The sequence below is a fragment of the Cheilinus undulatus genome, linkage group 1, assembly GCF_018320785.1.
Source record: "Cheilinus undulatus linkage group 1, ASM1832078v1, whole genome shotgun sequence".
In the NCBI taxonomy this organism is placed as follows: Eukaryota; Metazoa; Chordata; class Actinopteri; order Labriformes; family Labridae; genus Cheilinus; species Cheilinus undulatus.
The window spans coordinates 6,494,281-6,508,685 of NC_054865.1; the positions used below are offsets into that span (position 1 = coordinate 6,494,281).

The 14,405-nt window shown below is 38.9% G+C and overlaps 1 protein-coding gene across 1 annotated transcript in view; it reads left to right on the plus strand.

The window, feature by feature from the left end:
* Window positions 1–13,586, plus strand: part of LOC121528932 (EMILIN-1-like) — a 56,666-nt gene extending 43,080 nt beyond the window's left edge. Inside the window, exons 11-15 of the mRNA XM_041816630.1 lie at window positions 1,557–1,748; window positions 6,635–6,751; window positions 6,979–6,996; window positions 8,081–8,215; window positions 10,676–13,586. Of these exons, the coding sequence (XP_041672564.1) occupies window positions 1,557–1,748; window positions 6,635–6,751; window positions 6,979–6,996; window positions 8,081–8,215; window positions 10,676–10,998 (785 nt within the window). The 3' untranslated portion in view covers window positions 10,999–13,586. The remainder of the gene's footprint in view (window positions 1–1,556; window positions 1,749–6,634; window positions 6,752–6,978; window positions 6,997–8,080; window positions 8,216–10,675) is intronic.
* Window positions 13,587–14,405: the final 819 nt, after the last annotated feature.

A 14,405-nucleotide genomic window follows, 5' to 3' on the forward strand; every position in this document is an offset into this window, starting at 1 on the left:
TTTTTTACAACACGGTAAATATTGCTCTGCTTTTATAATTTTTCTGTCTAGTTTGAGCGATAACCGCTTGTGGTGCAATTAAAAATAGAAGAGACTTCAAATCTTAAAATTCTCTGTGCGTGAGACATGCAGTGTCTCTAACACTGGCTGCCAGTCTGAAACAGCAGTTACTGCATAGGAACCCTATGGAGCGCTGCAGTACTTTGACGTCACACCACCAGTGTGGGCCAAAACATGGCGGCCTCCTGGTAAATTTATAAACTCAAATTACTCAAAATACAGATATCTTGTGGATTTTTTAGTTCAATATGTACCTATGAGAGATACAAATATCTATCCAACAAGATGAACTTGTCTGATCATGCAGGGTTCCTTTTAAGATTTATACCCCCAATCCTACATAATTTTTGTGACCATCATGGGCTACAGATCTTTTTGAGTCCTCTTCCGCTCCAATCCAAAATGTGGACAACATCTTGGACTTAAACTGCCACTGCATTGCTGATTCTGAGGTGGTGTTACGTATCCCTGGTGCCCCATAAACTAAACTAGACATCACGAAGAATAAACACTACTAGGGGTATTAAGAATTAGTGGGATTTAACCTTACAAGGCTTTATTTTCATATAAATCCTCATCTCAAATTAGCCGTCTCCTCCCAAAACATTGTGGCTATGTCACACTGCTACTCTCTGCTAAAATGTCAAGATTTGGACCTTAGCTGATTAATAATACCAATAAATCCCCATGTATGTAAGTTTTAGGGATGTGCAATATTGGATTTTTGCAGATATCTGATATGCCGACATTTACAGATTCATTTTAGCCAATACTGATGTTGAAACTGATATCTAAATATGCTTTTCAGACAAGAAATTTCAGTCCTTTTGGACACACATTAAGGTTTAAGGATGGCCAAGGAAACAGTCCTTAAAAAACACTTTAAAGTTTAAAGAATGAGGATGAATAAAGAACAAGACCTCAACTGACATAGGTCTGTTGGTTCAGCCTAAAACTCCACTAATTTATTAGTGTATATCAACAAAATGTACTGTTGATATATGCTGAAATACACAGACAAAATATCAGATGTACATTTTGATATCAGCCGTTACTGATATTTGCTTTTTAAAGATAATATCTGCCGATACCTATACCAGACCGATAGTATTGTGAATCCCTAGTAAGTTTTTCATCTAAAAAGTGGTGTGAGGGTTTAGTTGGACCACAATTAGGGAGGCTGTTTGTCAGTTGATTGGATAATGATGCTTTGTTAGGAGTGAAATTAGCACAGCTTAAGTTGTCTGCTTGAGCCAGCCAGTCTGTTGAGTGTTACTAGAGAAATGTTAAGTCTGCACAGCAGCTGGAGGATTGATAAGATCTGACAGTAAACAGATGAAAATGATCAGTAGATCCTGACTCTGTGGCTTGTGGTGTACTTCTTGTTCAAAGTAAAAGTGATCCAGCTGATTGTCTTTAAATTTACGAGCACAGCTGATATGCGTTGAGTCTCATGTTTTATTGTTTTCTATTCTTTTATTTCTCATGACCTGCAGGACTGAACCGACATGTTTCCAGTTTGTGGACATGTGTTTCTGGTCTGAATGACACTGTCATCCATCATGGAGGAATCATGGACATAATTCAAAAGAACCAGGACGACGTCTACACCAGGATGAAGACAATGAACTCCAGCCTGAACCAAGTCCTGAAAGACTTGCAGGGCTTCTCTGAGCATGACTTGACTGGTGAGCTCTTTGTCTTTGCTCTTTTTTATTTTTTATTTTTTGTCCAAGGTCTCTCAGTGACAGTTTCATACAGATGTCTGAAGAGTCTGGGATATCCCATTTTTCTCTAAAGCCTTAACAAGGTTCACTTCTGTTTGTGTTCTACATTTGTCTCAGCTGCTTCGGTCGAACATCCTTGGTCATACTTGGTCAAAAAGGTTAAATTCTTTTTTAACCCTCAGATGATCTTGTTGACCCGGAACAAAGATGTGTCAGTGTAAATAAAAGTTTTAGTGATTTTGTGAAATAAGCCTTTTTTGTGTAGTCGATCAGCTTCTCAGATGTTAAAATAATTACTTACGTGCATCTTAAGTCTCTTAAATGTTGTGTTCTTAGTTGTGCAGTCAAAATGTTTGGTTAATTTCGATTAATTAATCACAGGATGAAAAATACAATTTGAAATGTATGCTGATTAATCACACTTTGATGCTGTCACACAACTAGCTAAAGTAGCTTTGTGTCAGACCTGAAAAGACCAATCAGCATCATTCAAGGAGAACAAGGCAGTAGCCTACAGGCGGGCTTATGTTGTAGTTAAGCCACTCATTCTGGGTCCAAAGCCATGGTATGGTCACAGGAGATTTTTTTTGGGGGGTGCCAAATGTCTTCAGAATTTTGTTGCTATGGTATTTAACGATCGCCTAGTCATGGGATTCTAAATGCGTGAATAAAGGGAGTATACTCGCCTAATTTTTCTAAATTCATGCAAATAATTTGCTTCACTTGCCCATTAAATGGCTCATATGTGAGTGCCCACAAGACACAAGAAAGGAGGGGCTGCCTTCTCCAGCAACCGGCATTTCAGTCAGCTGTCAACAAACATGGCTGAGCTTGACGACACTGAGAGGATTGCTGGTTTGTATCTGCTGTGACAAAGTGACTGACTAAAGTTGTCACAACTTAACAGGCAATATGACCTCCTCACCAACTTTCCTCCAATACACCTCCTTCTTATTGCTGTGCTGGTAGAACAGGCAGGTTGTGTCGTGTAGCTCGGGGTAGCCACAGACAGACACCACAAGTTTCTCCTCCATTTTGCGGTTGAATGAACCTCCCCGCCTCAGGCTTTGGGTATCCTCTCCACTGTAGCAATCAGCTTGATTATTGCTGTAGGAAAGCAGTAGTTAGATCTGACCATGACCACATTTCTTTATCAAAACAAAAGCAATGAGCCACACAGAAAGCTCCTCATGGCAGAGGAGATGTTTTTGCACAACTCTTGATGGACTTCAGCGTTCAGTTTAGCCACAAACAAGTTTCACTGTCCATAAACTATGGCAGTCAGAGACAAAACTGCAAGTAAAAGCCACAAGTGTGGGACATAGGGATGCAACTGTAGAGGCTTGAGATGCACATTTTGTGTAGGGGACTTTTTTCCAAGCACCAATGATGCAACAGAAAAAAAGACTGTCCTCTTTTCTAAAATAATATTTTTCAAGTAATTGAATGAAGCTTGAACTGAAAGGCTGAGAACAATGGATTTAATAAAAACAATAATAAAGACAGTACACTGACACAGCTGAGAGAAACTGTAGAAGCTGTTACCTATTTAACAGTCAGACTGAATTCAAAGTCAGATGTTGTGTTGATGATATATCGTTTGTTTTGTAGGCACCACGCTGCTCAACAGAGGTTTGAATTAGCTTTTATGTTAACTCACTAACTGTAGTCAAAGTGTTGGTTTGATGTTTTAACAACCAATGGATTGAAGTCCCAAAAACACTCCCAAGTTTGTCTCATCCACATGTTGAATGTTGACTAATCCCAAAACATAGAGTCTGTCATTTTGCAAGATGAATATATATAGAAGTGGAGCTCAAAAAGAGCTCAAAGTCTCCATATCCAGCTGCTGTCTGTCAACAAATAACATTAACCCTTAGGGGAGGTTGTGCACATTTTACGTGCTTTTCATTCTTCATTTCTTGATCATTTCGGCTGTCTTCATGAGTATGGCATGAATTTTGGCAAGATCGGGTATTTTTATTTGATCTTGTTATTTCAGCTCACACAGTAAGTCTAAAATACACTGTTTAAAGTTAGAGTTACACTCAAGCTGTTAGGTGCAAAAAAATAATCCATTGAAACCCATTCAATCTGGGATTTTTGATCTTACTTCTATTAAAGCATCATACATGCATTTTATTATATCTGGGTGTCCATCTGAAAAAAATGTGCTAAACATGCAAAAAATAATAATGCATTAAAATCTATGTTGTTGGTAATAACTGTCATGCCCCAGGCTGTAATATTTCAACACAAAAATTTACTTTGCATGTATTGAAAATGTTGAAAATGTTTATATATGTTTATTATATATAAACATCAAAACACATGCTGGCATCATGACAAAATAACTGGCATTAAAATGGTTAAAATCTTTAAGAATTCATGAATATTTGATACCAGTAATTAGTTCAGCTGTATTTGGAGAAAATAGCTAAAAGAAATTAGAACAAGGTATTAATGTATAGTATTTTTATAGCTACCATATGACCATAAAAACCCATTTTTTGCACAAGCAGCTCGAGTGTGACTGATATTAAAACTATCCCTAAGGGTTAACACAACCACCATAGAATAAATCAAACGTACTGACAAAAACACCCTCTCTAACTACAGCTGCCAACTAACTACCAACTGACTTCTACCACTCACACCAAATCCACATGAGTACTGAAATCAACGTCATCAGTACCACACCACCTTCAAAATAATGAACATTACCACTAGGGACCTCACAAACAATGACACACAACCAGCATCAACACAAAAACCACTAACATTACCATAAACATGACTGAAACCAAGGCTAACATCAATACAATGCACACCAACACTACCCATATCAGTGTCAAAAAAGAACATTTATAGCACGAGGTTTACAGTAGGGCTGGAACTGATTCATACTGTGGTTGAATTGTTCTTATGTTTTATTAACTGAGCTACACCAGAACAGAGGAGCAAACAAAGTTCCTCTCTTTTTCCTCTCCGTCTATGGCACATACATGCACTCATTTCATCTTTCATCCCTCCCCTCCTCCTGATTTAATATGAGTAATGATAATCAGCTATTGTTTTATAGGATGTGGAATGTGAAGTAATTTTTGGCGTGCTTTTAAACAGATGAAGATGGGCCTTTATTGTTATTTTTTTCTGGGCTGTGCTTCAATGGCGAGCGTGGTTCAACTGCAGTTTACCTTCAGAGGAAACTTATAAAAAGTTACAGACTCAGCACCTACAATTATCACCATGCACTAATAAACTTTATCTTCATTCCACACAAAAAGGATAAAGATATGTTTAAAATTAAAAAAAAAACCTTGATGGTTTAAATTGTTTTTGGCGTTGTTGCTGCCAGATTATTAATAAAATTCATAATTTCTCTGATCTGATCTACACCCAGTAAGCAGAATTGAAGTGTTTTTAAACTTATTTTGTCTTGAATCACATTATAGCCACTGGTGCATGTTTAACAGTTCAGCTTCAACTGTTTGACTAGGGAAGACCATCCTGCGGTGCCATCCCTGTGCCAGCCATGGCCATGCCATGTCATGCAAAAATATCTGCAGTATATATGTGCATTCTCTTTCTTAGCCAGATTAGCTCAACATCGTTATCAGGAGTCATTTAATCACTTTTAAAGTATTTTCACACACAGACAGTGGTGCTGCTGGTAGAAATGGACACATACTCAAATACATTTATTAAAAAATACACTCGTTATGCAGCACCGTCTTCATGATGGTAATTAAAGAAATACCATGGCTATATTTCAATACCCTGGGGTAACTGCATGCAGTTTTTGCATGATTGATAAACATGCACTCTAGTTTAGCTTCAGCACACGTGCATTCTGGGCTCTTTCCCTGTTAATTTTCCCTCATTATTAGAAATGTATGAATAAAAACTAAACATCAGTTTTCTGTTGACAGACCTTATGAGATGCCTTTACTGAACAGTCCTTAATTCAAAACAAGAGGTAAACAGTGGAGATGGGCCAAATTGGCAGCAGTGGTGTGTAATCCTCATATTATGTTATTGTTTCAGTTGAGAGCCCCAGTTGAGAGGTGGAATTTCACATACTGTGGATTAAAAATAATGTGAAACTCTTTGTTATCCATATCTAAGTGGTCAGTTAATGACAGTGCACAGTAACAAACATGTCTGTCAAATGACCTGAGATGAAGAAATTATTTTTCAGAAGTAGCCATTTATATCTTGGGAACAATTGGAAACAAGTTTGGGGTTACAGTATATAAAAAAGACAACATGAAATAGTATCATCAGCCTAGCACAACAAAATAATCCAACTGATATCACCACCAATAAAACCAACACTACAATGAAACTGGCATCACAACCACCATCAACACAACACTAATCCAACCACCAGTGTAACTTACAGCAATGATATGTCTATGGTGTTATTTCTTGTTTTAAGTCTTTTGTTTTGTTCTACATGTTGCTGGCATCTTCTATGTCTTGTCATCTTCAGTCAGTCTCTATTTGTCTTTTTTGAGCATTTATGTGATCTAAGTTGATATTGAAGTTGATTTTCTTCCTAATTGTTGATCCTTTCATGTTATTTTGCTATGAAAAGAGATTTAACACTAACACAAATCCACACAAAAATTTTATGATGCTATCAGACAGAAAAAAAAGGATGTGTAACAACCATGTTTTGTGTGGATCTGTGTAGCTTTTTAACTTTTTAAACCGGAGCTGCTTCACTTTCCTTTACACCTTTGAGCCATTTACACACTGCCACAACTTACCTAGTTCTGATCCACAAGCACCTATCAGTATGATGTTTTTTGTGAATTATTATCATTTTTATCTCCACACAGGCCTGCCAGGACCTCCAGGACCCCCTGGAGAAAGAGGCTTCAGTGGGCTGCCAGGTCCAAGAGGGCCTTTTGGACCTCCAGGACGACAAGGTGAACCTGGAGCACGAGGTCTACCTGGTACGGCAGATAATTCATAAACTGTGATTCTTAAGGGACTGGTGGAGGAAGTAGGGCAGGGGATAGGAATGTTAATTCATTTCACACCTATTTAATCTTTATAGAGCTTTAATTGGCCAGCTGTCTGCATTAATGTTTACCAATTTTCAGCAACTTGCATACGTTGTCGACTTCTCTTTTTGATGTTAAATTCCTTCCTTTTCTAACTTCTGCTCTCATTTTTACAGGTCCCAGAGGTGAAACAGGTATGTTACAGAATATTAAAAAAAAGACATTTCACACAGGAAAAAAGGATTAAAAGGCAATGGCATTTAAGTTGTTACTGTCACATACATAAAGTAATGCAACAGGTAATGCAGTTACAAGACAACTTCTGATGCAAGTGTGGCTGCACTCCAGGTTAGATCCAATTAGATCCAAAGCAAATCAGAGACAGTTTTCTCTGTCAAACATAGCAATTTATTTAGATTTATTTTAAAATGAGCATCAAGTCAAGAGTACTTATAAAATAAAGCATTTATTTTAACAGTCTTTTTAAAATGTGCGCAAGGTTAAAAAAAACTCTACTTAATTGTTTTGACTTAAATAAAGATTTAGGAAATAAATGTGAATTTGCACACTAAGGGCTTTAAATGTTTGCTGGTGCCTGGGGTTGGCTGTAGACTACCTACTACACACTCTGGTGCCAAAACCCTGCACTTAAACACACGCTGCAACCAAAAAGAAAGAAAATGCGCTCTGGGAGGGAAAGCAAAAGTACAAAACAACCACTCACACAATTAAGGGGAGGTGAGGTGCAGGAGGTGATGCCGGTACCCCCCACAGCCCCTCGGCCTGTGATACTCACCAACAAAGGAGAGCAAAAGAAAAACAGAGTTAACAAGGATGTCTTCATAAGGGCAGAAAACAATCATATTATCAATAACAACAAAACTCTGAAGAACTATTATTCACTCTTGATTACATTCGTATTAATTAGTGTGAGTTAGAATAATATAAATCACTTGAAGTACTACTGCTCACAGCCATAGATGTCTAATCTTTGCTTATAAGAGTGTCTTTATTTTATAACAGTATTTTTTAACATTCCTATGGCACAAGAAGATATTTTCCCCTTAATTCAGGGATCTGGTTTGCTCCTCTGTTTCTCCACTTGTTTCCACTGTTGCTTATAAATCTTCTGGAATAACAACATAGTTTTTATTGTTTAATTGAAGAAAAATTAGAGAAATGAAAGGACTGAACATGCAAGAGGGTTTCTCTCAATGCTGCTGTCTTCTTTACACGTTGGATTCTTGAATGTGAGTGTGTATGTTTGTGTGTTTTCAGGTTTGCCTGGTGCTGATGCTCACATACCCAGACTGTCCTTCTCTGCTGCTCTGACTGTTCCCATGGAGAGATCAGGGACCATCGTCTTTGATAAAATCTTTGTTAATGAAGGAGACTTCTACGACCCAAAAACAGGTATGCATAAGGGAAGGTGCTGTCTCCTCTCTCCAGTTTCTATAGAGACTACTGTATATGCAGGCTGAAGACAGCTGGTGACCACATAGTCTGTATCGTCTCTATATACTGTAGTTCTCCTGTTTTGTGCCTATTCTTGGTTGGGATCTTTTCAGAGTCCTTACAGTATTTCATACTTAGATTATTCTTGATCTTCTTCACATTGAGCTGATGAATGTTTGCTCTGCCACATGGCTTAATCCAGAGGAGACGCTTTGCTGTGTTTATTTGAAGTTACGAGACTGGAATGAAGTATACCTCATTCTCTATCTTCTCAGATAACCTTGTAGCAGCAATGCCTCTACCCCATGCATTGTTGTTGTGACAATTTTCTAAGCTGTAAAGGGATGTATACCTATGGAACACATATTCAACATTTATAAAGCTCCTCTATGGAGGTCTAAAAGCTGGATGTTGGAATCCAGTCAGTAGCTAAAAGCAGTGTGACTGGCTCATGGTTTAGAGCAGGGCTCAGCAAGAAGTAAATTTCATTGACTGTAGGATATTTATTGCCATTCTGATCTTGGAAACATGAAGAACAAAATGCTGAATTCAGGTCTCAGTAGCATTTAGGAAAGTACAGCAGCTTGAAAAAGTGCAGTGTGTGACCATGGTCACCAGTCCATAGATCTGAGGCTCTGACAGCTCATCAGTCTGCCAGCATCCAAGATGAAACTGTTCTTCAGTCTATTGGTCCTTGCCCAGATGCTGCACAGCTTCCTGCCTGAAGAAGGGGGGGCAAACAGTTTTTCTGCAGGGTTTGGAAGTCCGAATGTCAACAGTGGGAGGTGAGCTGCATCCATTGGCCCTTTATGCAGACTTTACCACTGCAGTGCCTGTTTCTCTGCCACTGTGCAGCTAAACTGCAAAACACAGTTAGTAAACCTTACTTTAAAAAATCATGCAAATCAGTGACCTTTAAAAAACTAAGTAAAAACATTTTGACCTCAGTAAAGTAAACAAGATATTTTGGATTGCATTTACAAAGAGTTTTAATGTTGTGCACTTGAGTTTAAGCAACTTAAGATACTTTAACACTTGGTAAATTAAGTAAGATGTACTAATGACTAAGAGTACAGTTTATATCCATTTAATACCAGTAGGCAATTTCAAGTAAAATCAGCTACTTGTGGCAGGTATTCAGACATTTAAAATTCTGTCAGTTCAATTTCAATTGTTTATTTATGTAAGATTGACTTTTTAAGTTAAACTACATGATGAAAACTTTCCTAAACTTAAAAATTCTTTTTGAATCCAACCCAAAACAATGTTTAAGTACTTTTCATTGAGTTACATGTTTTTCGAACACTGCAATTTTCCCTTACATTTTTCATATACTTAATTCTTGAACATTTATGCCACTGAAGGTAGGACAATTTAAGTAACAACAAGTGATAGTAACTGAAAGGTGCACACTGGACCAGGAAGTCCTGTTCCATCATGTTCAGTAGAGCATCCATTGTGTATTGTGGTTGCTCCCCACAGTCAGGACTTCCCTTAGTCAGTGACTTCACTCATGGAGCAATAGTGTCTAATGCCAAAAGGCATTCTGGAGAAACATTCATAAAAAATAGTTTATTGTAATTTCATAGAAAATGTACAACGAAATGTCGTCTGGCAGTCTCCTCTGTAGCAGCAAACACAGTCGTCCAAGTGGTGGTTAGAAATCTGGAGCCCCACATCGGCCATCCTGCTGGCGAGGGAGCAGGCACCCGTGAGAAAGATGCTCGGTATGGCAGGTTTGTGTGCCTGATAATGAACAGACAGGGTATAGGGTGCAGGGAGTCCAACAGAATCCTGGAGGCCAGCTTGTGGAGACGACTCTGGTAGATGTGTTTAAGGGTTTGGAGGGGAGAGCCAACAACCTCCCTCTAGTCTTACCGGAGTCAGGAGTCCATTCCGCTCTGTGCTGCTCTATATGGTGCTGCCTAGTAGTTCCACGGCTAGGTCCAGAACGTTTTCATGCAGCCAGGCCTCTGTTGTTATCAAGACACAGTCGTCCAAGCCATGGTTAGAAATCCACACCCTTATGTGGTCCATCTTGTTTGCAAGGGAGCAGGCATTTGTGAGAAAGATGGTTGGTACGGCAGGTATGTGTGGGGCTGTTCTTAGCCTCGCAGGCTAGGGTAAGAGCTCATGTGAAGGAGCCTGTTCCCTCTCTCTAAGGTGTCCTGGACTATACATCTTCTTTGTTGTCACAGATCTCAACACATGTTGTCAGCTTAATTGTGAAATAACACTACAATTTAAGCAATAAGCTACACTACAATTTAAACAATGAGCAATAAGAAGCAATCATGTTCAATTAATGTTACCATAAAAATAACACTTTCACCAGTTTTTACTACATGATCAACCTTTCCAGTCTGAGAGATTAAGCGCTTCCTTGTTGCTGATCCCAATTCACTCTGTCCCCTCCAGGTATTTTCACCGCCCCTGTGGACGGACATTACTTCTTTAGTGCCATCCTGACGGGTCACAGGAACGAGAAGATTGAGGCAGTTCTGTCCAAGTCTAACTACGGCATGGCTCGGGTGGACTCTGGAGGTTATCAGCCTGAAGGACTGGAGAACAACCCTGTGGCTGAGGCTAAAACCACTCCAGGATCTCTGGCTGTTTTTAACATCATTCTGCCTCTGCAGACCAGGGACACAGTCTGCATCGACCTGGTGATGGGCAAACTGGCCCACTCTGTGGAGCCCCTGACCATCTTCAGTGGCATGCTGCTGTATGAAGACATGTGAAGTGTTAATGCAGACAAACAACACCATTCAAGTTTCATGACAAACCCACAGGAGGTTGCAGCCTGATGTATGATGCCACTTCCTCATTCAGGAGTGTTTTTACGCTGATGACAGAATATTTTAAATGAACGTTCACGACTGAACAGAAATCACATGTTCTTAACAGAAAATAGATTTTGTTTTTTTAACTTTAAGGAGTGTTTGCCACTTCACATTTGGACTACAGAATGAGTTGAATAATGGCTGACTTATTTAACTGGTCAGCTGATGTGATAAGGTCACATGATCTGACGTCAGAGCAGCACTTTGAGGACAGAATGACGTCACTGATCCTGAGGAGAAGTTTCTTACTGCTGCTTGAAGCTTTTGAACATTTTTATGGAACTAAACACTCTTGTGTTGAACGGTTTCGGTATTAACAGTGTCAACAGCTATTAGCGTCCCCTACAGGCTACACAGATTACTGTCTTGGCCCAAATATAAGACAAAGACTTCATCAAGAAACACTTCAAAAACGTCAGATCATCTGGGTGCCTTGTAAGGTTAGGTTGGGCTCAAGATACGCAAGCAGCTGGTCGAGTCTGGCCTGTGGCTCTTTCACTGCATGTCATTCCCCACTCTCTCATCCCTCTTTCCAGCTCTATCCACCACCTTTTACAACATTTTACCAAATACACATGGAATGTGGCACAGCCGAGTCATGAAACTTTTTTAAACCAGGTGTTATGTTGGCACATAAAGAAAGATATGAGAGCTCAATATATCCATATAGAAATCTCCATTAGTTTGTTTAAAATTTTCATTAAAAATTGTTCTACAAACAAGATTCACCTTTTAAAACTCTAGTTTCTAAACATTAGTCTTGAAAAGCTAGGATTGTCTTAAAATCAGGGTTCAGTCAGGGCCTCTTAAGTTGATCTGAAGTTCTAAACATTTCTCTTTATTTGCAGTGTTTCTAATTTTGCACTGATTGCTGTTATTTATTTTCGGTGGAGTGGCTGTTCTGGGATACCTTTGCCCTTCGACACACCTGGAAAGCATCAAGCAGGAACAGCCCACGTTCCTCTCTTCCTTTGCCTAAAAGGAAAGCCTAAGGCAGGGAAAGAAGCAGCAAAAAAGCCCAGACTAGAGCAGGCATCAGTGACAACAAAATGACATTGATTAAGTCAAACACATAAGGAGAAGCTGGGATGGAGGAGGGTTGTATAAAGCTTTTTTTTTTTTCTTTTTTTTTTTGCAGAGGAAGCAGCAAAGATTAGGCTGGTAAGAGCATCTTAAACGAGAGTGATTAGCCAGTGGTAAGCTTACAGGAAAATCTGGCTGTCAGCTGATGAGGGCTTGCATGACATCAGCTGATCTCAATTATACAGCAGGACTTTTCTCCGTGGCCTTCCTGAAATAATGCTATATGCTCAATTTGTCTTATATATGGGCCAGAACAGTATTACCACTTTAATATGAACCAAAAGTGTCCTGATTTTTTACTATTTAGAAGCTGGGTCTTAATGCAGGCGTAGCATCCTTCAAAGGAGTCCTCATAACCTGTGTAGGCTGCTTCGGCTTGTATGAAATAAGACTGTCTGGTCCTTAAAGGATGAACAGTTTGCATCCAGCCTTTACCCTTTCACCTCTTAGCATCACTTCAGTCGCCCAGCAACCTCTACAGCTGCACTTGAGCTAGCTTAGATAACTAACAGCATGTAATTTAACCTGTTATTTAAAGATATTTTGAAGTTTGAATCCTTTTTTTACCAGCAGTATTGGTGGCTTTTGGGTGGAATTCACACCAAAGACTTAAATATAGAAGAATTATGAGAGTCCACCAGCCAGTTTGAATGGGTGATCCATGAATTTCAAGATATGGCGGCCTTCTTAGGATGCATCAGATGGATACTTCATTGGCCTGGGAGAGAAGGACTCATGAATCAAACAGTGCAGCCTTCTGTACACTGCTTTGACATAATCAGCCTTGAAATGCATTTTCTAAAGGATACAACCCCTGAATTGGATATAGCTGCAGTCTCAGGAGCTAAAGGAACATTTTTTGTCCAGAGGTTGGAGGCTGCAGGAAAGATCGTGGCCTCGTCAAAGGCCCATCTCAAACAGAAATGAGATGTGGACATTAGTTGATTTTCTTCCTTAGAGATGGTAAGAGATTGGTCTGTTACTGGCTTTTGGACTGGTAGATGCTCTGACTATATTTGACCATCTGACTGTTAGATGTATTGAACATTTACTGGTCATCTGACTGGTAGATGTGATTGTGGATCAAGATGTTGGATGGATGGTTGGACGCTCATCTTAAGCCCTGCTCCTAGCAGGTCAGACGTCATGGCAACAAACGAGGATGCGACTTTAAAATGGTGAAAAACAAACGAAGCTTTTTGCTCTAAAGCTTTATAGAAGCAGAATGTGTTTTCTGTTTAACGACTGAGATGAGTTCACATTGTGAATGTTTTATTATGAGATGCACCTTTATTGTTATATCTGTGTTTTTATGTCAGTTTTACCATATACATAAAATTTCTATAGGACAAGGATGGAAATACTTCATATTTTCTTGCTATCAATAAATCCTTTTAAATACAGTGTTGGAAAAAAATCATATGTTTCCTAAGTAATTGTTACCACAGTGTTAACACATTACATTACAGGCATTATCCTACTTTCTTAATGTTAACAATAAAACATACTGACTGATTTTTCAGACAATGTATTCTATGTATTTAAGTAAAATAACACCAATGAAGTTCTGTGTCAGAGAAATAAAATGTACACTATAAGGGTTATATTTACTTTATACATTATCATTATTTATCCAGGGTTGTAGACTGAACAATAGAAATATTATCATGAAGAAGGATAACACACATTCAGAGACTTACCAGTGAGGTAAGAGTTACCTTATGTCTGACAATTAGAAATATACTATTAGTTAACCACTGAACAAATATATAAATTACTTCTACTGTATGTAATAAAGGAACAAAAAGGCTCCAAACTGCCGCTTTAAACCCGTGTCATACTGGGAGCAGCAAGCGCATCTCGACCGCAACCCGCCTGGATTTTCAGTTTGATTGCATGTTAAGTCTGCTATGGGTGCAGCTCATGATTACATGTACGAGCAAATGACCACCAGAGGGCAGCAGAGATACACCGACGATTTAACAGAATGTTTCCTGTGTCCATGAAGGCATCTGTCAAACACTGGACATGTCACTGAGGGTGTTAAACAGCATAAATACAGACAGCCCAGTCAGACATCTGTACTCTGCAAAAACTCCACATGCATTTTTCTTATTCTAGTCAATAAGTTCCCATTACAGTTAACTAGAGCCATATTCATTTGACAAGTCCAATCAAAGCTGTTACAAGAAAAATGAAGGCGCATACTGCTTTTATGAGTA